Genomic DNA, 26299 nt, shown 5'->3' with positions numbered 1-26299 from the left:
TCATTGTGGTGGCTTCTCTTGCTGCGGAGCACGGGCTTTAGGCATGTGGGCTCAGTAGTTGTGGCTCGAGGGTTATAGAGTGCAGGCTCAGTAGTTGTGGCACACGGGCTTAGTTGCTCCGTGGCATGTGGGATCTTCCTGGGCCAGGGCTCGAACCCAAGTCCCCTGCATTGGCAGGCAGATTCTTAACCACTGTACCACCAGGGAAGCATCTCAGGTCTTCTTGATATTTGTCCCCAGGACACTTCCTTATCTGAAAAGAAAAGAAACTTTAAATAGCAAAGCAGTATAGGTTAGTGTCACTAATTATTTTAAATGTAATTAGAATGTTTTCTTAGACTATCAAAATTTTGGAGATATACTAGATAAACTTTCTATGACATCTTTTCACTTGGCACTTATTATTCTATGAAGTAGTTAAAACAATTTTTTACCAGATACTGTTTCAAATGTTTATTATAATACAGTAAAATCCTCATCTTATTTCACCATAAAATGTTTAATATTTTCTACATCCTACTAATAAAAAGTAAATAAGATCCTATGTACAGATCAATTATTTTTGACTGCATCTACCTTCTTTTACATTAAATGTAAAGAGAAACATTAGATATTGATTCATGGTATCAAGAAACGCATTGTCAGCAAAACTTAACTTTTATACTTAATTATTTGTCAAAATTTATAATATATTTATGTTATTTTTAATAGTAGTATATTAATAACTGTAGTAACAACTCAATCCAGAAGAACTTTGTAGTTATGTACATGCTTTTGTAGTAATTTAATATGATAGGAGAGCAATAAAAGGTTTACAATTATAAAAATATATTAAAGTAACAGTTTTAGTTTTAAATGTCCATATTTATAATATACTGGTTATCATTACAAGATCCTTTGCAACTATTTAAATTTATGATGAAATGTTTTAGATGTCAACCTAAAAATGTGCAAGAGGTACATATTTAAAAAAATTTTTTTTCAGGGTACATTGGCAAAAAGATTGACCAACAATTCTGGAGGGAACATGTGTATTAAGTCCTTACCTAATCACTGCTATTAAATAAGGTAGTGGATTCTTTTCTCCCTAACTTCACCTCTTCTCACTAACCTCAGTTCTGTACTGAGTACCATGTGCCCCTTGGAAGAATAAAAAGATTCTAACTTTGAGATCCCATGAGATCCTAGCTTAAACGCCAACCATTTAAAGAGTCTAGTAATAGGGCTTCCCTGGTGGTGCAGTGGTTGAGAATCTGCCTGCTAACGCAGGGGCACGGGTTTGAGCCCTGGTCTGGGAGGATCCCACATGCCGCGGAGCAACTAGGCCTGTGAGCCACAACTACTGAGCCTGCATGTCTGGAGCCTGTGCTCCGCAACAAGAGAGGCCGTGATAGTGAGAGGCCCGTGCACCGCGATGAAGAGTCGCCCCTGCTTGCCACAACTAGAGAAAGCCCTCGCACAGAAACGAAGACCCAACACAGCAAAAATAAATAAGTTAATTAATAAACTCCTACCCCCAACATCTTAAAAAAAAAAAAAAAGTCTAGTAATAGAAAATGGAAACCTGGCTGCCCTGGGTTTTAAGAAATTCTGCTTTAAATGAAAGAAGTAGTCACTTGAATCTTGACAGTAACCTTTATTCCCTAGAAATTTAAGGTTCCAGACAGGAAATTACAACTGTAGAACTCATTCACTTTGAGAAGGCAGAAGGCAGAAGGTGTCTCTTTAGATTAATGTGTTAGACCACATCAAGCTCACTTGGGAGAAAGGTGGATGTATCTTTCCATGGTGCCCAATGCAAAGCCAGATGTTCGTATTTTTCAGAAAACAAATATATTTCCAATGTTAAGTCATATGAAAGCCTCTACTTAAAAGTGCTTCAGGGCTTCCCTGATGGCTCAGTGGTTGAGAGTCTGCCCGCTAATGCAGGGGACACGGGTTCGAGCCCTGGTCTGGGAGGATCCCACGTGCCGCGGAGCGACTAGGCCCATGAGCCACAACTACTGAGCCTGCGCGTCTGGAGCCTGTGCTCCGCAGCGGGAGAGGCCACGACAGGGAGAGGCCCGTGTACCGCGATGAAGAGTGGCCCCCGCTTGCCACAACTAGAGAAAGCCCTCGCACAGAAACGAAGACCCAACACAGCCAAAAATAAAAATAAATAAATTAAAAAAAAAAAAAAGTGCTTCAATATTCTAAATTATATGTCTGTCTAATTCTTGGGTTTGAATTATTATTTATGAGAATTAATAGTAATAACAAATAACCATACAAGTTAAATAACAGCAGTAAGTATGTTAATAAAAAGTATTCAAAACTTTTTAATGGCAAATGAATTCAATCCCTTTCACTATTTTCTGGATTCAAAGATTAGAGAATATGGCCACCCTGTGGTATAATGAGATGAGCTGATTTAATGCTCACAGACAAGTGAGCATAGTGCCTTACTGTGTTAAATACAGATTTTGAAATTGAGAATCTGAATCAAATTCTCATTCAGTTCTACCTTTAAAATAAACTGATCTTGGTGTAATACTGCAAGTTACTGTTTTATATTTAAGTGATTGAGAACTACTTTCAGGGGGAATAATGATACTCTAATATTTCCTTCATAATTCTAAGAACTTATCTAAGTATTCTGTTTCACAAGCCTCAAAAGAAAACCAGTATTGTCGAATTTTCTTTTGGGAATCAGATATCCAAATATATATCATTATGAGATTAAAATGTAAGGTTATTCAATGACTTGCCAATGATCAAAATGAAAGTATTTCTACTGGATTTTTTTTTTTTAAATAACAAATCTCTAGTTCTTTTCAGGCTCAGAAATTTGGGTGCTGATATAAGCTATTTATGAATATTGGCTGAATATAGATTTCCTTTAATTCACTAGTTTTCCTGGAGAGTTACAGATTCACAGTCAATAGGCAAAGAAGTAGAATTGAGTGCACTGGAAGCTGAGACGTTGAATGGGTCCACACGATGTGGGTAGCGGTGGTCTCAGATTAGGCATAAGGGAACCGAGTATGGCGAGGCAATTTCCATCTAACACTAACGCACAGCTCTTAGAGGTGGAATATGCCGGGGGCAATGGCACCACTGTGAGCAGTGATTCTCATACTTTAACATGTATATGAACCACCTGAGGGTCTCATTAAAATCTGATTTCATGCAGCAGGTTTGGGTGTGAGGCCTGATATTCTGCATTTCTAACAAGCTCCCAGGAGACACTGATCCTGCTGAAGCACTTTGAGTAGCAAAAATTTAGAGCACTGATACTGTTCTTCCAGTGTAGAAATGAGATGTGTGGCCAAGAGTTGGAGGCCCAGGCTCTCTTGTCAAGTCAGCTGTTAAGCAACTGTAAGAATGGAAAACTATTCAACATTTAAGGGACCTATTATCTCCTTCTGTAAAATTACAGGTCTGGACCAGAGGATGTGTCAGGTCCCTTCAGAACTATAAAATTTAAGGACTTTAAGATAATCCTTATTTTTATTTTGGCTGCTATCTTCTGTATTTTCCCTCATAAATGGTAAGCAAAAATCGGAAAGAAGTTTATTGCATTGTATCACTCCCAAAGCTCACCACTGAGTTGTGCTTTGCATTCTTTGAGCCAAGATGATAGCTATTTTTAATGTCAATTTCCACATTCTTCTCTCATAATTCTTAGAACACTATTCAGATTTGTAGTTTGCTTTAAGGAGAATTCTTATGAATACTGAATCTGTGGGTTAGTTATCTGTTGCCCAAATGAAAAAGTAGTTCCTATGATTTCACATTTTCAGAGAAGCTATAATATTCTTAAATAAAGGGTGATCCTTTAATTGGAACCAATTTCATACATTGCACCCCTGCTAAGTGGCAATGGCTGGTAATGGTTTCAAAGTGCATTTAACAGGGAACTAATTCCTTCTCTTCTCTGAATAGAATTTGAGTCAGCTGCTTCCTGTTTATTCCCAGTATCAGCCTCTTTATTCAGAACTTCATTAACTCTTGTTTGGACTACTTAACAAATCTACCGATTGGTGTTCCACTTCCAGCCTTTTCACTCTATAATTATTCCAATACAGCCCTGCCAGAGCTATGTTCCCAAATTTCAACAAAGTGCATGCCACTTCTAAGTCAAAATCCTGCTATGGGCTCTTATTCAACACCTCCAAGCTCTGGGGTCAACCTACCTTTTTCAGGTTCCCACTACTTCCCTTCACCAAGTATTTTCTACATATCTATGACTCTGTTTATACATGTCCTCTACCTGGTATACCTTCTTCTATAAAACCCTCCTCCATTCTTCAAGACCTATTGTAAATTCCAATTCTTGCTTAAAGTGTTCCCTGATTCTTCCATCAAAAACTTGAACTCATATAACACCTTGTTTTTGATTCTCTTCCCAACACCTGCTGCCCTATATTATAATCTCTGCATACACTTCCTCACTGCCCTCTATTATACAATTCTTGGGCATCTGTAGTACATCTTAATTACTGTTGTAACTTTCACAGTGCTTTTCCAATTCTCCATATCTGTTGAAGAAATGAATGAATATATAATATAGCCTAAGTATTAAGGCTATATTATGAGGGTAAGGGGTTTTTAGTACATTTTTTACTCACTTAATGGATATAAAGCCTTATACTAGATAAATGCTAGAGCAGAGAGAAAACTTTCAATTTTCTGGATCATGGTAAATATTGCCATAGGATAAGTGTGTTTCAGATTCAACTATTGTTAAAATTTTTTATCTGTTAATTCAGAATATACCAAGATGATATAATTTATATTTCAGATTCTAAAGATGCAACACAATTACACTGGCCTTACAATTTATTATGACACAGGGTTAATATTTTCAAAAGAAAAAGTAGAATTTCTTCCTTGAGATACCACAGACACTGCCTTAGGAATGCTTCCGTCATTGTTTATCATGGTTTGGGATCATTCAAGGTGCCCTGCGCAAGTTACAGTATACACTAGTTATTATCTTAAAACATGAAAGTAAAAACATCCATAATTGCTGTGGGATTTGTGAACCTTGGACACACACCAAATTGATTTCCCGTGCTCAGTAAGAGTCAACATGATGGTTCGGAATTTTCAGCGACAGAGAATTAACCCTTTTAGGGTACTAGGTTGATCTATAAGTGCGATATTATAATCATCATAAGAACTTTCAAAGATAAAGCTTGAGAAAACTTGTTGCGTAATCAAAAAGAAATTGGCTATAATCTGTAACATTACAAAAACTTTTAGGCTAATAGAACATTAAAAGATCTTAGCTAACATAATTTTCAATATTAATTTCTCTTCCAGTCAATTCTATTGCCAGAAAATATAACTTTTAAGTAGTTCTGACTAACTATAGTCATTTAATTCAATAAACTTTTATAAAATAGTGCTTGAGAAATCTGTTAACTATAGAAAAATCCCCCCATCTTTGTCTACCAATCTAAGTTTAAGAAAAGAAACAAATAGTATTATAATTTCCTAAGGAATATTTTCTATGCTATTCTTTTCTTTTGACACCTATAAATTCTTCCACTGAAGTCATGGAAAATGTATGTCTTATAGGGAAATTAAAACTATGAGACTTAATATCCATTATATGCATTTGAGAGCCCTATTTTGCCATAATATTCACTGGTTTCTTAACATTCCTGATATTCTTTCATGCCAGGAGTTAGTGCAAAAATCAAGGAAAGTTTGAATGTGTTCTTAACCCTCAGGTTACATACTCTAATGCTATTCTCTTTTCTAGGTGTCTTTCTTCAAAAGATATAAGCACACAACCTAGACTGCTTCAGATGGTCTAGGTTGAAATAAATGTAAATATTGTCTCTATGTTTATCCATGGAATTACCTCTCTGACATACGTGTGGAATATAATACAGCCTGACTGCAGATCATGATTCTATTCTCAGAGTGCCTATTTACCAAATTACTCATTGTAAAGTAAGAGTGTAACAACAAACTGAGAAACCAGGTTTTGCATGGATGGTCTGTATGTCACTTTTGAAAAGCTTATGGGTGACGTTCTTTACAAATTTAAATATGTTCATAATTTAGAAAAAAATGTATCCCCATGGTTTCTGAAGAGAGAACTGCAATTGCAAGACTGTGGAAAAGCACGTATAATATGACAACAAAGACTGTTGCCCAAAATATTCTCCTGTGTTTTTACTAGAGTTTCCACTAGCTTTTGCCATCCACCTTATGTCATGAGTATTTGTAATCTGAACATGCAAACACCAGATCAAAAACACTGAGGTCAAAAAAAAAAAAAAAAAAAAAACACTGAGGTCTGGTGGAGTAGTCTCCAGAGTGTGGCATGAGTACTTCTGGCATTATACAAGATAATTTTAGGGGGTATGTTAACAACATTTTGTATTTTAATAGATACATATTTATCTTAAAGTATATTAAACTCATTACTTTATAATTATTCCTCCTTGGGTCAAGCTTCCTTTTTATATAAATTTAAGTTTAAAAATAGAGTGCATTTAAAGAAAATATTAGGTAACCACAGTGTAGGTGCTTCTGACAAAAGTCATGATGGAGGTTTGGGACTCTGGTAAGCGCAAAAGTGAGGTGGAAAGGTTGGGTTCGGGTAGTAGTGGTTCTGGTTCTAGCTCAGTCACTAACTAGCTGTCCCACCTTAGCCAAGTTAGACTTCTTTGAGCATCTATTCCTTATTTGTAAAAAGACTGTTTCTCTTTCCCTCTAAGAAGCCGGCCGAGGCCGCTTGTACAGCCACGGCCAAGATTAAGGCCTGAGACCTTGGAGGCAAGGAGGAGCTGCTGAAACAACTGGAGGACCTGAAGGTGGCGCTGTCTCAGCAGCGCGTCGCTAAAGTGACAAGAGGCGCGGCTTCTAAACTCTCCAAGGTCCGAGGTGTTAGCAAATCCATCGCCCATGTTCTCACCGTCATCAACCAGGAGAACCTCAGGAAATTATATAAGGGAGAGAAGTATAAACCCCTGGAACTGTGCCATGTGACGCCGGCTGAACAAACCCAAAGGGAACCTGAAGGCCAAGAGGCAGCCGCGGAAGGAGCCACACCCACCATGGAAGTGCGCGATCAAGGCCTGAGCATCCAGGCGTCAATAAAACACGAACAAACTGGCAAAAAAAAGAGAGAGATTGTTGGGGTTGGCCTCTAAGATCCACTCCAGCACCACCATTAGATGACGTTATGTTCTCCTGTCAAATGCATTATAAGTACGTCAATCTCTGAAAAACAAAAGCAAGCATTGTTAAGACTTTATACACGATGGGCTCACTTAAACTAGTCAGGGAAGTTAGTGGTGCTAATGTGGAATTTTTTGAGGTTAAAACACCCTAGATTAGATCAATCCTTTGAAAGATTGGATATAAACTTGATTTTGATTAGTAACTTTACTTTTTTTGCACATGGAAGGGATTCCAAGTACCTTTGGATTCTCTCATCTATATGGTGGCCAAATAGCAGAATTTTAAGTGCCATATTTCACACGTGTTAGTATCATTCTAATCTGGGAGTAAGAAGCCTGGATATCTATGATGCAGTCAGATGAAGGATTTGAGTAAAATCAGTCATGGAAGAGAAATACACTGTTATTAGATGGATAAAATGATAAATAAATACTAGCGTAAGGTAAAGAGTTGTGTTTTAAGAAACAGGAGGAGCCTGAAGCTTTAAGATTACGTAAAATAGCTGGTCTGGTTTCTGGTTTTAATTTTTCACTCTGAAAATAGAAAACATTTTAACAAGATGCCTATTTTCAGGGGTAATGAATTTGAATCCCAAATTAGCACTACGTGCATCTACTAAACTGTCATGAATTAGTTCTCTACACAATGGCTCCAGAATACTAGTTAAAACAAAATCTGACCTGGAATACCAAAAAGCATTCAATGCAGAAAATCTCTACCAAGTAATATTTTCACGGCCAGGCTTCCTTGTTATCGAAAATAATCTCTATAGTTTGAGAAATAAACCAATTTTTCTTGAATTGGAGTTTCTGTCCCTTTTTCTAGAGGGTCCCCAGACTGTCTTCCTAAAGATTACCTATCATTACTCCTGACCACACTTAAAAAGAAATTAGATTGGGCTTCCCTGGTGGCACAGTGGTTGAGAGTGCGCCTGCCGATGCAGGGGACATGGGTTCGTGCCCCGGTCTGGGAAGATCCCACATGCCGTGGAGCGGCTGGGCTGTGAGCCATGGCCGCTGACCCTGCGCGTCCGGAGCCTCTGCTCCGCAACGGGAGAGGCCACCCTAGTGAGAGGGCTGAGGACCGCAAAAAAAAAAAAAAAAAAAAAAAGAAATTAGATTAACCAGTTAGATTGTGAGGTGAAAAAGAGAAAGTTTTGATTATGAAGAATTTTGTGAATATTTGAATAAGCATTTTGAAAATTATCAAATTAAGGATTAAGTCCTTTTATTTTCTATTTGGAATACTAATTACATCTATTTAACCTATTCAGTTCAACAAACACCAACAAAACCAATAAAATCTATTATTATTATTATTATTTTGTGGAAGTAGATCTGCTTGTAATGGTGCAAAAAAGTAGAAAAGATGCTATGGGTGAAAAATTTTACCTATGATCTCTAAAAGGGCATATTCATAGAGCACATCGAAACACACAATACATAAATATAGAAATTGGCCCTCTGGAATACCAACAACTTCATTATCTGTTGCAGTTTCAAAGGGCTCTTGGAAAATGTGGTTTCACAATTCTTTAGCTTTTCCAACTGTCTTGTTAAAAATATCTGTAAGTATGCATTCTTAATCTGTGGTAGTAATTTGATCCTTTTCATCCTCGTACAGTGAGTTTCTGGACTCTGGGAAAGACAGGCATGCTGTGTAGAGCTGCTCCTGACTTTGGCTCCATCACTGCTGACTCAGTCTCCTCTGCAGAATGACAGCCAGTCTCTGCCGGGTCTCACTGACTGAAGACGGTCGACCCCGGGGAGGGTGTGGCTGGGGGAGGGTGGGCAAACCTGAGCTGCTGACCCTGCTGGGCTGAGTTGAGGCTGGGGAGGTGGTGGGTTTCGACACTCCGTGCAGGCTGGGGATTTTGATTCTCATTTCGGAGTTCAGTCTTGCGAGCCTCTTCTCTCCCTGACTGCTGCTAACTGCAACAGAGGAGCTTAGGCTGCCCTGGCTGAGGGAGCATGGTGATAGGGGTGACCGTCCGCCGAGCTTCCTGAGCTCCAGGAGCTGTTCTCTGGCTTGACTCAAAGCCTCCGTCAGTTCAAAGCGTTCTTCACACTCTCTACGCACTGTTTCCTGAAGAAAAGTGTTCTGCAATGAAAAAAAGGAAAGAAAAAGCAGCCCTAGCTTTAAACAGTGTACATATGGATAGTTACTGGCAATATAAATTGAGAACTGAACTGGAAATCAGAGGTCTGTGTTCTTTGACAGGGACAAATAAGTCAAAAATGCAAATGACCTGTAAAGCTGGAAAGAACTTTAAGAGAACATTTGGTTCAACCCTCACAGTTTGCAGAAGAGGAAACAAGAGTCAGGGTCACTCAGGTGATAGTGGTGGAGTTGGTGCTAGAACCCAGAATGCCCAATGCCTACTTCAGTGGGGTTTCAACTCCTCTGGGCCTGAGACAGTCTGTCCTGCACGTGTGACGTCTGTAGTTAATATCTGTAGTGCAATTAAGTATGTTGTTTTATTTATTTATTTATTTTAAACACATTTATTTATTAATTTATTAATTTTTTTGGCTGTGTTGGGTCTTCGTTGCTGTGCACGGGCTTTCTCTAGTTTTGGCAAGTGGGGGCTTGCGGAGCACGGGCTCTAGGCGCACGGGCTTCAGTAGTTGCAGCACGCGGGCTCAGTAGTTGTGGCTCGCAGGCTCTAGAGCACAAGCTCAGTAACTGTGGCACACAGCCTTAGTTGCTCTGCGGCATGTAGGATCTTCCCAGGCCAGGGCTCGAACCGATGTCTCCTGCATTGGCAAGCGGATTCTTAACCACTGTGCCACCAGGGAAGTCCCAAGTATGTTATTTTATAATGAAGGGAAACTGCAGTACGTGACAGATAAAAATTGCTCGAATTATAAAATTGAAAGAATAAAATATATCAGCTCTAGCATTTAGATAATAAAATCAGTAATTTTATGTGAAGCTTTCTCAGTAGAACTTAAATATACTGATGATCTGCTCTTTTGTAAGATATATATTGAAATAAAGAACAAAATCTGCTTTGAACTCCACTCGGCAATCATGTATCAAGTTACTAGAAGCTGTAGTGGATACAGTTCCTGCCCTCAAGAAGTCTGCAGCATCACAAGTTTGAGCAGAGCTGCTTTTTATGTCCCCAACATTGGTTGGAGCCAAGGGTGGAAGCTATGAGGGTTAAGAGAAGGAAGCATTTTTTAATAGCCAGAGCTGTCCAAGGATACTCTGAAGGGTTGAATCTCACTTGACTGGGAGGTTTTGGAGCAAATTTAAGCTTCAAGCATGTGACTAGACTAGAGATCATTGCAACTTCTTCAAATGATGAGACTCTACATTTCTAGTTGAAGAATGATAGCCATCTTTCATCTATGGAATTCATCAAAATTACTTCAAGCCCCGTGGTAAGAATTAGGTCTTGGATCTCCCTAATGTCCTGACATTCATGGCTGCAGGATGTCAAAAAAGAGATTGAAAAGTAAACACTTCAAAATGGTATCCAAATAAGTAAACACAATTCAAGTGATTGTGCTGTAGGATTCTTCAGCTGAAAATGACTTTCCATCAGGTTAGCTTGTTTGTAAAAACAGCCAAGGCATTCCCAAGTCTGAGGCTCAGTGGAAAGCATCCTCCTAAGGGCTTACTGACTAATCTGCTGTCAGTGGAACTAAATAACAAAGCATCAGGGAAAGTAGCATCTTCCTGTATTTGAGTTTCTTGTGATTACGGTCAGAACTCCATCCAATTCCAAATTTGGTAATTAAAGTTGCAGAATATGGAGCAATTTCACATTAACCGTTGTACACTAATATTCTATAAAATCAGTGGCATGTCTGGGTCAAACAAAGCCTCATCATTTACATATATTAGTAATAGACATATATGAGCCATATATTCACATTTTTTTTCAAATCATGGGGATTAATTACTTGCTTCCAGTTATTATTATTATTTTGGAGGAACAGGAGACCAAGGATGGTGTTTGTGGCTTTATCATCTGGTTCTCATTAACTCTTCCTGAAATACTTGTTAAAAAGGCAGGAGAGGGAGGGCTAGAGAAGAGGTTAATAAAGTGCCTTGTTAGGCTCCATCTCATTTCTTGCTCCCAACAATTATATTTGACAAAGAAAGACACTGAAGATCACACTGGTATGTAACTTGCTGAGAGTAACCCAGCTTTGAAATGGTGGGGTCCCTGCCTGCCTCCAGAGCCTGGCTCCAAGCTGCCTAGGCCTAAATTAATTGTCTAATTATATCAAGCATGCAGGGGCCATTTTGTTCCAGAACACTGAAGCAATAAAAAACAGTAAGACATCACATCTGGTTTTTCCCAACTTTTCTAAACTTAAACTAAACTTTCTTTTAAAAGGAAAAAGCATCAATGCATTTTGTTCCCCACTAGTAAACAGGCAAAATGTATTGAAGTGATTAGATTTACAGGGCTTTGAATAAGTTAGTATAAAAACTCTCTTGATTAAGAAAGCCATGGGAGGGCTTCCCTGGTGGTGCAGTGGTTGAGAGTCCGCCTGCCGATGCAGGGGACACGGGTTCATGCCCCGGTCGAGGAAGATCCCACATGCCGCGGAGCGGCTGGGCCCATGAGCCATGGCCGCTGAGCCTGCATGTCTGGAGACTGTGCTCCGCAGTGGGAGAGGCCACAACAGTGAGAGACCCGCATAACGCAAAAAACAAACAAACAAACAAAAAAAGAAAGCCATGGGAAAGAGTTAACTTTATGTGAATATATAAAAGAAAAAAATTATAGAAGTTAACAATGCGGTCAATAAATCGGTGACATGAATAAAAGATACACAAATATGGAAGGATAAAATGATGGGTGATGTGATGACAACGGCTCTCATTAAAAGAAAAATAAAATTCAATCCATTTACTAAAATTAAATTCAGGGACTTCCCTGGTGGCCCAGTGGTTAAGAATCTGCCTGCCAATGCAGGGGACATGGGTTTGAACCCTAGTCCAGGAAGATCCCCCATGTCACGGAGCAACTAAGCCCATGTGCCACAACTACTGAGCCTGTGCTCTAGAGCCCGTGAGCCACAACTACTGAGCCCACGTGCCTAGAACCCATGTTCTGCAACAAGAGAAGCTACCGCAATGAGAAGTACTCGCACCGCAACAAAGAGTAGCTAGCCCCTGCTCACCGCAACTAGAGAAAGCCTGCGCGCAGCAACAAAGACCCAACGCAGCCACAAATAAATAAATAAATAAATAAATTCAAGTCTCAAAGGAAAGGAGTAGTGCCCTATGGAAAACATCCATAAAGCAAGTCATTTAAAAGCTATTTGGGGCAAGTGACACTACACTGAAGGAGGAAATGGAAAGGTGGAGCAAACCCAGAGATGTCCCCATAACAAGTACAGTGGGAGCACCCATTCTACCTGTCAACTCCAAATTGAATTTTGGAAGAGCTGCTGACCATCTTGGTCTGGGGCCCACTGCTCTGGAACTCATCCTTCAAGGCTATTAGTTTCCAGAACAAAGGACAAATTCTCTCTTTTCTCTTATTCCCCAAACCAGGAGAACCTCTAAACTGAGAACAGGATCCAAAGATAGGACTTCTATTTTTAATCTTTGTCATAAACACTATGAAATCTCAGATGAGTCTTACAATATCTGTATATCCTTTGCCACCATTACTTCTTCCTTTAAAATTTGGATTATAACTCAGTTTTGTACAACATGTAGTTCAGGTGTTAGAATTTATTCAATCATGGAATAAACAAATGGAAATAGAACACATCCAGTTTAGAGGACTGCTGTTTCAGAGGTGGAGTGTGTGTGACAAGGCATGACAAGAGCACACGTAGATGTGGCCAGAGTCAAGGAGACACATTAGTGGAAAACTCCATCATATGTGGAAAAGAATCGTTCACTCATGGTTAGATTGCTTTCAGCAATTTAGGCAAAATGTTTGTCTTTTGGGGTTGTTGATCTTTTTGTAAGGTTGTGTTGCTGCAGAATTTTAATATGTGTTTTCACTGAACAACACAGGAAAATGTCTAAGATGGAATATGTTCAGTAAGACTGAAAATCATGGGCAAACATGAGTATAATCAGTGAAGCTATAGCATTCTAAATGTTTTAGGTAAAAGTATCTTGGCCATATTTTAGGATGGTAAGATAGTGTTATCACTGGATTGCAACTAGACTGTAAGTCAAAATGGAAAGGGAGGCATGAGTCAGGTGAAGAGGGACAGTGAGTGCAAATTCCTGGCAGTGAGAGAGGGAGAGTCACATCTCGGGATGACACATGGCTTAGTGTGACTCAAGGGCAGAGTGCAGAATGGGAGGAGAGACCAGGACTGAGGCAGGCAGGAATAAGCAGGATCAGATCAAGGACGACTTTCACAACCTGCAAATATTAGAGTTTTAACTTAATTCTGAGGGCCATATGGAGTCATTGAAAGGTTTATTTCAAGCAGGGGACTGGCATTGTCAAATCTGCAACAAAGGAATATTGCTTTGCCAGCTCAGTAGAAAGTAGCCCTGAGTGGGCAGGATGGGAGGCAGGGAGGATAGGAGGCCAGTTTTCATGGAGGAGGTTCCTATCCCAAGGGCCCCTTGGTTCGGGTGGTCTAGGAGAGGGGGAGCTAGCATTCCTGGGTCCTTAACCTCTGCCAATTGGTTGAGAGCATTATCTATAGCTATGTCTACAACATTTTCAGATGAAGGCCACTTTGAATGGACTTAAAATATGGCTTAATGGCACTCCCACGGGGAAAGTAAATTTCAAAATGAAAATATAAATGAGCTCACCATCTGTTTGAAATTTCTAATATTAAAAAATGGCCAGTTTCCCCCACTCTTTGCAATGTAAGAGTGGTTTATTTTTATGTTTGTTTTCATTTTTATCCTTAGAGACAGCTGGATTGCTTTCAATTCCAAAAACAGTGGAAGAAGCGAGAGCAGGCTTTGCTGGGTAACTTGATCATTCTGAAGGTGAGAATTCCATTTGTGATGGCCATCAGCTGTATTTGGCATAATTTGGGGGGAACATGCCAGGAAGGCAAGTCCTCAGTGAAAAAGAAGCACAGATGGGTGTCTTTGTTCATGCTTTATTACACCCAGTTAGGTCTGAACCAGTCATGCGTTGATCCAGATTACAGTTTCCACCAACCCAAACTAGATCTATCCTAGGCTGGCTGACTGGGTGGGGAGCTGAGGCGAAAGGAGACTGTGGAAAAGGTGTGGAAACCAGAAAGATGAGTAGGAGTTAGCACGTGCCCAAACTTCCATTTAAGGCTTCTGTTCAACGAATCTGATCAGCCCCAAACACTGCAGAAAAACAGTGGAAATGGCCCTTTGGAAAGGCATGAAGGAGAATCTGAATAAATTTTCAGGAAAGAAGCAAAACGGATGTCAGGCAGGTTGTTCTTAAAATTGTATTTCTGTGCTTGCAAACATAATGGACACTGTGAAATAACTATGGCAGACTTCAAACCAGAAGTAGAAACAGAGGGCAATACTCCCTTGGACTGATAGGCTTCAAGAGCGGATTTTCAGGATGGAGGGGAAGAGCCCATGAAAACACAGTGTTCAGAATTTACTTTCTAAGTCAGTAAGCCAATTTTAATTGAGACTTAATTAGTATTAATTAACTACAACAAAAAACAATTTCTCCGTATTTTTTCCTCATTCTGTCAAATTTCTGTCATCCATACTCTGCATCAGGGCTGACTCTCCAATACGTGAAAGACAGTCTTGCCTAGATCTGCCTCTCCATGACTGGAGATCCTCAGTCTGAGCCCTCTACCCCTGCCAACCAACCCTAGGAACAGCCCCTCCACACCTACACCCCATCCTGTCCTGTTCCCTGTGGAGCCAGAAGTTAGAGAACCTCCCATTTACCCCTTTACTCTTTGGAAAAGACTCAGATGTTCTCTTTACTCAGGTCCAAACTGAGAGCTACTCATTTTTTAATTTACTAACTTTGGTTTCTCATAAATGGAGTTACCAGAGAAATGTGTAGCATTTTCTCTATATCAAATAAATACAGAAATATAGTAAATGTATATCTTAAAACTAGGCAAATCCCTCTTGCAGAAAAGCTATTTATGTTTTCAAATGTATGTATTCCTAAATTTTAATTAGACCCATCCTTACCAGATGTATTAGTAAACTTTCCTAAATAAACAGGTTTTTTTTTAAAATAGGCTTTACATTTGGAAAATATTCAGAACACCAAAAAATTTAAAAGTCATCCATAATCCCCCCAATTTAAAAAAGCTATAAGAAGTGAAACCTCTGCCCATCTCTTCTTATCCCCCGCTGGTGACCACTGTAAATAGTTTGGGGAAAATTCTCCCTTCACTTTTTCCTGACATTTCTCTATGTATGTGATCCTATAGAGAAACATATATACTCTCCTTTTTTGTTTTTTAAACAAAAACAGATCCAGGATGCCAAGAGATGGTCAGGTGAACCAACAGAAACAGCAAAAACAGCTGTTGTAAAGAAAGAAAGCAAATACACATCTACAATGCATTAGCCACAATTCTGACATCCAAAAAGCTCAGTAAAGAAAAATGTGTCTAACTTGTAACATTTGGTAATAAAATCTGACTGGACTGATAGTCTTGTTATTTCACTCAGTGGGGCCATTCCTGTGTTTCACTGCAGAAATATTAATGTCACTGCATGGAAGAGGCTACTCTAGATCTCCAGGGGCATGTGCATTTTGTTAACTTTCTAAAATTCAAAGTTGAATTCCAAAACCTATCTGAAATCAAAGTTCTTATACAGGAGATTGTGAGCCTAAGTTGCATGCTCCTTTCCTTAGACACTTTCTTTCCTTACAGTCCTTGTTGGTCTCCTCTTTTCCTCCTACCTCACTAGCTATTCCCTCTCTGTCACCATGGCCTAGTCTCCTCCTCCTCCCAGCCTCTCAGAGTTGAAGAGTTCTCCACCCTCTTCTTTGTTACCTCATGCCCTGGGTGATCTCATTCAGCCCCAAGGCATAAGTATCAGCTACAGGTGGACGTCTCCGAAATCAGCATTTCTAGTCAGCCTTCCCCTGAACATACCGCCCATTCAACACCTCCATTTGGGTATCTAACATACATATTAAGGTTAACATGTCCCAAATCAAATTCTTGACATTCCTCCCCAGTTGTATTCCTTGACCAGTGTTTCCCATCTCAGTAAATGGCACTTTCACTCTCAGTTGTTGAGATTCCAAACTCTGGAGTTATCCTTGACCCTTCCTAGTCTTTCATATGATCCAACCCATCTCCAACTTCTGTTGCCTCCATCTAGGAAATATATACCAAATCTGGCCACTTGTCACCTCCTTTACCACGATGACCATCAATGCTTTTCTAGACCTTTTCAAGGACCTTGTAATAGGTCTTTCTGCTTTCATTTTTGCCTCCCCCCGCCACCTTGCAACCTATTTTCCACAAAGCAGTCAGAGTTATTCTCTAAAAATAAGTCAGATCATGTCACTCACTTGTTCAAAATTCCCAGGTAGCTTTTCATCACACTTAGAAAAAAATCCAAAGTCTTTACTGCCTTCAAAGACTCCACATGAATTGGCCCCTCCAACCTTGCTTTCTACCACATCCTCCTTGCTTACTAAGCACCAGCAATGCTTGCTGACTTCCTTGTGGTTTCTTGAAGGTTCCCAGGATGTTCCTAGCCACAGGGCCTTTACACTTCCTGTTCGCTCTGCCTGGAATGTTCTTTTCCTCACTTCAGGTCTGCTTGAATATTATCTCCTCAGAGAGTCCTCTGACTGCCCCATCTAATACAGCACATCTCCCTCAGAAAGTATGCCTTTACCCAAATTAATACTTCTTCTTAGCATCTATTAAAAAACAACTATTGGGGCTTCCCTGCTGGCGCAGTGGTTGAGAGTCCGTCTGCCGATGCAGGGGACACAGGTTCGTGACCCGGTCCGGGAAGATCCCACATGCCGTGGAGCGGCTGGGCCCGTGAGCCATGGCCGCTGAGCCTGTGCGTCCGGAGCCTGTGCTCCGCAATGGGAGAGGCCACAACAGTGAGAGGCCCGTGTACCGCAAAAACAAGAAAACAACTATTTACATGTTAAATGAGTGCATAAACAACTGCATTAGACCTATAATGAAAAAGGATATATATGTATATTATATATATATACATATATATGTATATATATATAAAACTGAATCACTTTGCTGTACACCAGAAACTAACACAACATTGTAAATCAACTCTACTTCAATAAAAAAGTAAGATTAAAAAAAACAAAAACAGCCACATTAGGCACACAGATGTATACCCAAGCTTGCCTCTGGGATTCTGTGGGTTCATGGAGGAGCTCTCCTTTTGTTCAGACTTGAAGAATAAACAGAAGTGTGTCAGGCACCTGTTACTGAAATTTAAGCTAGAATCTGCTTTGTCTTAATTTTTAAATTTCTCATAATCTTAAAACATATCTCATTAAGCTTCGTATTCTGTTGTTTATTTGCTTTACTTATAACTTTCCTGGTTTTTCTTCTATAACCTTGTCCTTTATCCTTTCCTCTGCTGCCCTCTCTATCAGGTCCTCTTTATAATTTACTCCTTTCCATTATTTTAAATTATTTTTTTAAATTAAGGTAATATATTATGCATAGTTAAGAATTAAAATACTATCAAATTATAATGAAATAAAGTATTCCTTCACACTTACAAGTTCTGCCTCCCAGGAACAACCATTTTCAGGTTTTTAAGCTGTTTCTTATGATATTTGTCTCCATAGTCCTAAATAATATCATTATACAGCTATCTCATAGTTTTCAGTTTTGAAGTCATTATCTACTGATTTCATAGAATGAAAGACAAGGATTTAACTTCCTATTTCAACTCGTAACAGTTGTTTCTCTTCCCCCCATTAGGAGATGTTTCTGCTCCTTTGGGAGAAGCTTCTATCACAATTTTATTGGAAAATCTTCCCAATTTCTATAGCAATTTTCAGTCAAATCTATATCACACCTTATATGATTATAGTATATAAATATTATGTACATCTTAGCCATGCAGTGTACTATGATTACATTTTCTTTCTTGCAAAGTTTCCTTCTAGAGTTTATTATTATCCCGTTACTTATCTGCTTAATTTTCTAGGTGTTGATAACTAATTTTTCACCAAACCTACTTACAGGTGTGTAAATATCCTCTCAACATGTTCAAGCACTCCACGTAATCTATCAGTTCTCTTTTTTATCAGAGACATGCTTCTAAAAACCCTCCATTCTTCTGCAGAACTCAACCTGGCTATTCTCTAAATCTGTTGCACTGCTGTCATCCTTGGATTTCTTCCCACCATCATCCTGGGGAATCCCTCTACCTCTCTCCTGTGCTGGAACACTCATTTCCTGTTTCCTGTGTCTTCTCCCTTCTTAGTTTACTCCCTCTTTGTGGTGTCGTATATCTTCTAACAGCTTCCTGAGAAAGGCTGCAAGGGATGTACCGTTTTTGAGAACTTTAATGTCTGAAAATATCCTTGACACTTGCATTTAATTGATGATTTAGCAGGATATAGAATCCTAGGTTGGAAAAAATTTTCCTTCAGAATTTGGAAGCCATTGGCTTCTAGTTTCTACTGCTGCTGTAAAGATGCCATTTTGATTTCTAATCCCTTTTAAGTGACCCCTCTTTTTTTCCTGAACGCTTTTAAGTACTTACGTTTGTCCTTAAGGTAATGACATTTCATGATGTGTTTGCTTTGCCATCCACCATGCTGAGTGGACCCTTTCAATATAGAAATGCCCTTCAGTACTTCGAAAAATTATTGGATTCGTTCCTGGATAGTTTTCTCCCTTCCATTTTCTCTGTTCTCTCTTTCTGGAACTCCTATTAATGAGGTATTAGACATCCTGGCTTGATCTTCTAATTTTCTTTTCTTCTCTCCATCTCTTTGCCTTTTCCTTCTACTTTCTGGGTAATTTCTTCATCTTTATCATCTAAGCCAAATATTAAATTTTTTATTTCAGTTCTTGTATTTTAATACTCATACCTGTTCTTTTTTTTTTTTTAATAGCCTCTGTTCATGTTTCATGGATACAATATCTTCTCTTTTCTCTCTAAGGATATTAATTGTGCTCTTTTTTGAAGCTCACTTTTGCTTCCCACATTGTTTTATATCTGTCTCCTATGAGTTCTTTTTTTGCTTATTTGTTTGATCCTGACTTCTGCCTTTCATGTTAGAGGTGCTCCTCAAATGGTTGGGGATTCTTGGCTTTTTGGGCTTAAAAATGAGTCTTCAAAATGTTACTGGAAGCTCTGTGTGCCTGCATAAGGGCTTATTTACCGGTATATGTCTCAGTGGGTAGATTGGACATGGATATAACTTTTACTTAAGAATATACAAACAGCTCACGCAGCTCAATATCAGAAAAACAAACAACCCAATCAAAAAATGGGTGGAAGACCTAAACAGACATTTCTCTAAAGAAGACATACAGATGGCCAAGAGGCACATGAAAAGATGCTCAACATCACTAATTATTAAAGAAATGCAAATTAAAACTACAATGAGGTATCACCTCACACTGGTCAGAATGTGCGTCATCAAAAAATCTACAAACAATAAATGCTGGAGACGGTGTGGAGAAAAGGGACCCCTCTTGCACTGTTGGTGGGAATGTAAATTGATACAACCACTATTGAGAACAGTATGGAGGTTCCTTTAAAAACTACAAATAGAACTACCATATGACCCAGCAATCCCACTTCTGGGCATATACCCAGAGAAAACCATAATTCAAAAAGACACATGCACCCCAATGTTCATTGCAGCACTATTTACAATAGCCAGGACATAGAAGCAACCTAAATGTCCATCAACAGAGGAATGGATAAGGAAGATATGGTGTATGTATACAATGGAATATTACTCAGCCATTAAAAGGAATGAAATTGGGTCATTTGTAGAGATGTGGATGGACCTAGAGACTGTCATATGGAGTGAAGTATGTCAGAAAGAGAAAAACAAATATTGTATATTAATGCATAGTATGTGGAATCTAGAAAAATGGTATAGATGACCTTATTTGCAAAACAGAAATAAAGACACAGATGTACAGAACAAACGTATGGATGCCAAGGGGGATGGTGGGGTGGGATGAATTGGGAGATGGGGATTGACATATATACACTATTGATAACTATGTATAAAATAGATAACTAATGAGAACATACTGTATAGCCCAGGGAACCCTACTCAGTGCTCTGTGGTGACCTATTAAATGGGAAGGAAATCTGAAAAAGAGGGAATGTATGTATACGTATAGCTGATTCACTTTGCTGTACAGTAGAAACTAACATAAAATTGAAAAGCAACTATACTCCAATAAAAAAAAAAACCTTTTAATTAAAAGACCCCAATTGTCAGTATCCAGAGGTCTTTTCTTTTGAGCTAGCTCATTTCGCCACAGAAGGCTCCTCCAATTTCCTGGATATTGATAGATAAGCCTGGTTGTCTGTGTTTTGGAAAGTGAGTGGGTTTTAGGGACTGGGAGGTCTCACCCTATAATACACAGACCTTCAGTCCAGCTCTTGCCTTATCCCATATTCTGCTGTTGTGTATCCTCAAGACCAAAGCCTCCTGCATTCAGTTTTTCTAGAGTGTAAACCTTTGGTATCCTGCCAGGATGGTAGGTGGGGGCCGCTTGGGGGTTAGACAGGGCATCTAAGCATCCATTTGCTCCTTTTACAATAATTCAAACAGCGCTGTTTTCAGATCCACTCTTCTCTCCCTCTTTCAGAGGTATCTGGTGTCCTCAATTCCTGAGCCTTTCCAGTGTCATGTCACGTGATTGGGTTTGCTCCTTTTAGGATTCCGCATACTCCCACACTCTCCACAGGCATTAGGTTTCAATAGCCGTAGCCTGCTGATTACCTCTCATCCATACCTTACTTTCCATTTTCCAAAATTTAGTCAACGTCTTTTTCATCTAGTGTCACCTCCTTTCTTGTTCTTTTTTCCTTATGGATTTATTCACTTTTTATTAACTTACTGTCATTTTAGTGGTGTTTGGCATGGAAGCAGAGATAAACATATGCATTCAATTCTCCATGTTTAACCAAGAGTAATCCCTCCTATTTTTGAATCTTCCATTTTCATCAAATAGCTGCAGGAAGTAGTAGAATTTAAAACTTCTGCCCCTTATGTTTTCCTTATCTATAATTTTAAGATAACAAAAATATTGAACTCTCTGTACTGGCTTTCCTTTGATAGTTGTACATGAACTGTTTTTTCAGATTTACCACGTTCTTCCTCTGGATCACAAGGCCCCTAACATCGGGGCCACACTGTCTTGATAGGACTCATACAGAGCTAGTAGGAAGGAAAACTGGCAGCAAGAAGCATGTGATCTATTTTAACCTGACTTTAAATGATAATGTCCTATTCTCTAACATATTATGTTTCTTTTCTGACTTGCTACTTCTTTTTTTTAATGTTCCAATTTTTATGTCTGTGTCTTCGCCCTATATAGAATTTCGGGAGACCCTTTTCACATTTACATTTCCCATACAGTTCTACTTCCCATTTTCTTTCTTCTTATTGACCTGCACCTTTTGTTGCCTCACCTTCTTGACCCTTGTCTCTGTGGCAGCTCTCCACTAATCCCTGCTCCATGCAGGAATGTCCATTTTGCCCTTTAGAGGCTATGGCTTTCCTCCTATCCTTGAGAACTTTCTTTATACAATTAAAAACAAAGTTCTATCCATTCTCTGGCCTCTTGAATGAGAGCAGGGCTTTCCTCCCCTTAATTAGCTTCCTTATTAGACCATTAATTTATCTTCTTTTTAATGGGAATTTGTTCTCCACTTAAATGAAGCTTTTTTTTTCTCCAGAACCTGAGAAATTTCAAGTGTCTGGAATGCATGGTCACAAAAAAGTAGTGCTTTTCACTTTACCTGTTAACAACCTTGATTCTTTCTGGCTCATAACTCCTATCACTTTTATTAGCTCATTTCCTATTTTTATAAGAATATTCTGGACTTTAGCATTCTTAACCAGAGAAGCAGCCTTAATTATTTACTCTTACAGTTCAGTTGTAATTATTTAACTTCTAATGGAAAGTCTGCCCTCAGGCATGTCCTTAGGTAACTACTTTTGTGCTGATCTCTTTCTATTCCCCAATAATGATCCATGATCATTTAAATACCAACTCAGTGTCTTGTATCTCTCAAAAGTCCACATTTAAAAAAATAAAACTTTATCTCTAAGTGGCTTCCTTTTACAACAAGCAGGAAGAACTCCAAATGTAGCTCCTTTTGTGTGAAAAAGATATTTGCTCTCCACTTTTAGCCTAGCTTTTCTTGCCAAAATTACCTCCAGAGGCCCTGAGATTGGCAGCCTCTAAGATGGCTCCCAGTTATCCCTGCCCTCCTGCTACTCACAGCCTTGTGCAATCCCTTTGTGTTGAGTGTGGGCTGGACTTGTTGTTTCATCTCTAATGAACAGAATGCAGCAAAAGCAGTGGGATGCCACTTCTGAGATTAGGTTACAAAAAGACTGTGGCTTCTAGCTTGGGCACCTTCTCTTGCATGCTCTCATTCTCACTCGCTTGTTTTGAGGGAAGCTAGCTGCCACGTTGTAGGCTCTTCCTTGGAGAGGTTCATGTTGGAAGGAACTGAGTGGGGACCTCTGACGAACAGCCAGCATTGAACTGAGGCTCTCAGCCCAACAGCCTTGAGGAAATAAATCCTGCTGACAACTACATAAGTAAGCTTGGAAGCCAACGCTCCCTCAGTTGAGCCTTTAGATGAGACTGCAGCCCCTGACAACCTAACACCAACCTCATGAGAGGCCTTGAGCCAGAGGCATCCAGCTAAGCCCCACATTCAGATCCCTGACACTCAGAAACTATGAGATAATAAATGTTGTTTGAAGTACTGATTTTGATGACAATTTGTTATGCAACAATAGAAAACTAATGCAAGTCCTTATGGCCAGTTTTTTAGCTTTTAGTCTGTGATTTTTATATGAGAAGTTTCTTTTTAGGCCATTCCTTCTTCTGGATGTCAATTTAATTGCTCACATAATATTTTCTGTAAATTCCTCTTTGAAGGCAGGGAATGGCAGTTGCCAGTCTTGTTCATAACTGCATATTGATGATTAGCACAGTGCCTGGCACTTGAATAGTTGCCTATTATATATTTACTGGATTTGACCCTTCAGTCTTTTTCTACATGTCCTAGTTTATAAGTTACTCGCCACTTTCCATATTGCCATTTCTTTTGGGGATTTAGGAGTTAGAAAACCTGCTGGTCTAGTAACTTTGAGTTTTTTCTCCTTTAATCTGCTGTCCCTCCTCCTCTTGAACTTCAACACTGCTGTCTCATTTGAAGCATCACCTCTCTCCTTCTCCAGCAGAGCTGAATCCATGTGTGCTCACTCTTGCCACTCCTGCCTGGACTGGTGGAGCAGCTCCCTTTTTCAAGGGAGGCTGTGCTGCTGTGTTCCAACAGGAGACACTCAATCACGTAACACCCTAACCATCTGGTGGAGTAAGCACTAGTGTGTTTGTTGTTATTCTAAAAGTGAGAGAGGGAGAGAGAGAGACAGTGTGTGTGTGTGTGTGTGTCCTGGAGATGTTGAGTGCCAAGCCTGAGGTCACTTTGAAATTTGGAAGCAGAATAACTAAAATTCTGGTATCCTAAAAGAGGAAGTATAGAGATTCATGGAGATGAAGTTTGGAGAGTCAAATCTTGGAGATTCATATTTGAATCTTCGCTCCACCATGTTGTGTGACCTTACAAATTATTCAAATATCTTGAGTCAGTTCCTCATCTGTAACATGGAAATAATTCCTACTCTATAGGGTTTTAGGCATTATTCTTGATCCAGTATTCTGTTAATTCTACATTTTAACTTAAAATTTCTTTGCAATAGGTTCACTTCATAATTATAATGATAGCATAGACTTTTAATTTGGGTTGATAATTTAAATACAGGAAGAAAACATGGTATGTTTGTTAACGATCAATATTACTACTAGCACTTTCCTTTTATTCTTTTATTAAGATGCCAATAAAACCCCCCAAAAATTACTCATCACTAACATTCAGAATCTTCCTCCATTTGCCTTTATTTGCTATACTGTCATAAATGGGATCAAATATTCTAATGTGACAATATTCTAATTCTTGGCTATTGGAAAGTTGCCCCACTGTCTTAATAAGTTTGGGCTGCTATAACAAAATACAAGAGGCTGTGTAGTTCAAACAACAAACATTATTTCTCACAGTTTGCGAGGCTGGGAAGCTCAAGAACAAGGTGCCAGCAGATTTGGTGTCTGGTGAGGGCTCGCTTCCTGATTCAAGATGGCCATCCTCTTGCTGTGTCTTCACATGGTGGAAGGGGAGAGGAAGTTTTCTTTCATAAGGGCACTAACCCCATTCAGGAAATTAGTTCATCTCTCAAGATGTAATCACCTCCCACAGACCCACCTCCACATATTATCACGCTGGGGATTAGGTTTCAACATATGAATTTGGGGGGAAACACACACATTCATTCCATAGCATCCACCATTTCTAAACTGTTCAGCAGTTCAGAAATAAGATTTTCTTAGGAAAAAAATTTCAAATCGAAATAAGTCTACTCCGGTTTAAATAAAAACACTGCTGAAATAATCATGCATACATAGGAAAGAAGACCACTACATGTAAATTATCTTATAACTTTAGATTGACAGAAAAATAAAACCCTAAAGAACAATTGTTCTTAAAATATATTGTCCAAAATATTAACTTAAGCAGCAAGTACTCTAAAAGTTCCTTTGGCAAAGATTTAATGTCACAACAAATAAGACATAAATTTATAAAGATTTCTAATCTTAGAGGTTTTAAATGGTCATTTGCAACACAGTAGAACTGGCTCAGGAAACCTTAGAGATTATGTAGTTAAATGTATTATTCATTTTACAGAAAAGGAAGCCAGGTCCAGAGAGGTTAAGTGCCTGCCTAGTTAAGGACAGAGCCAGGATATGACCCCAGATCTCTGATTAATAGTCCAGGACTCTTTGCATGACACCAAGCTACCTTTCCTGTTTTGTTTGTTGAAAGAACATGCACTCTTTCACTAATTGCAATGGTACCATCACCTGCTTCTTACCTCTTCCTGGGACTGGTTGAATTGCTGTATCAGTTGTGCTTGTGCCAGCATTACTCTTTCCAGTTCATCTGACTTCTGTTTCATTTCCTTCCTCAAGTCCTCTGAAACTGAATCATTACTGTCAATTTCCTTCTTCAAGCGTGATTCAAATTCTGCAACCAAATTTTTAAGGTTTTCGATTTCTTTCTCCTTTAACTCAGATTCTTCAGTATATTGAATATGGGATTCATGGAGCTTTTCTTCAAGAGCAGCCACTTTCAGCCTTAGATCTTTAGTAGAGCCTTCAATTAAGTCAGATATCTGTAAGATAAATCTTGCATTAGTTTGTGGGTGATAGTCTCTAGGTATCCACAGAATTCTCGTGGTTTTAAGAGGCTTATTCTAAATAACTGGTGTTCTGATCTGATGAAAACAAATCCTATGACATATATAGGGCTTCAAGATTTTAAAAGTTAAGACTAAAATTTTATTTTTACCAACTAAAATGGAATTGCATTAATCACTTGGGCATACTTGGAAATACATAAATCTCTGTGGCTGAATTGAGCTACCAAGGACAGCTCAAGTCTTGATCAAGTGCCTGTCTGGACTCACTTTAGGGTGGCTTTGGGACCTAGAAATGCCTGATGTTTGGGGATGCATGTAGGAGAGCACCACGCCTATAGTCTACTCAAACCATACCAGTTAAGTTTTCCTTCGATATATTTTTTTTCTTTCTTGAATATGATGACTGGAGGTACCCTAGACACTACACCTTCTATAGAAGCCCTTCCCAACAGAACTTTCTGTGATGATAGAAATATTCTGTGCTGTCCTATATGGTAGCCACTAGCCACATGTGACTATTGATAGTGGTGTGCTGGTAAATGTTTAACGACGGACTCACACATACACACACAAAAGCCAGATTTATATCTAATTTCCATGGTGTGAATACTCTCACCATGGCCAATTCCAAGCTATGAAAGTGATATCACTGTTCGTTAAGCTGGGAAGAAATGCACATAATAGGCTCTCGCT

The 26299-nt window shown here is 39.1% G+C and overlaps 1 protein-coding gene and 1 pseudogene across 1 annotated transcript; one reads left to right on the top strand and one right to left on the bottom strand.

Moving 5' to 3' along the window:
* Window positions 1-3023: 3023 nt before the first annotated feature.
* LOC112396421 (60S ribosomal protein L35 pseudogene) lies at window positions 3024-8887 on the top strand (annotated as a pseudogene).
* LOC112396420 (leucine-, glutamate- and lysine-rich protein 1-like) lies at window positions 8450-25637 on the bottom strand (the record flags this gene model as incomplete). The annotated part of the gene is made up of 2 exons (XM_024740152.1): window positions 8450-9285; window positions 25280-25637. Coding segments are annotated over 2 exons (772 nt in total), but the record flags the coding sequence as incomplete, so codon positions are not given.
* Between the last annotated feature and the right edge of the window lie 662 nt (window positions 25638-26299).

The sequence above is a fragment of the Neophocaena asiaeorientalis genome, unplaced genomic scaffold (assembly GCF_003031525.2).
Source record: "Neophocaena asiaeorientalis asiaeorientalis breed wild unplaced genomic scaffold, Neophocaena_asiaeorientalis_V1.1 scaffold50, whole genome shotgun sequence".
Classification (NCBI taxonomy): Eukaryota; Metazoa; Chordata; class Mammalia; order Artiodactyla; family Phocoenidae; genus Neophocaena; species Neophocaena asiaeorientalis.
Note: the sequence above shows the minus strand (reverse complement) of the source record. Positions and strands in the feature narration are given on the sequence as shown.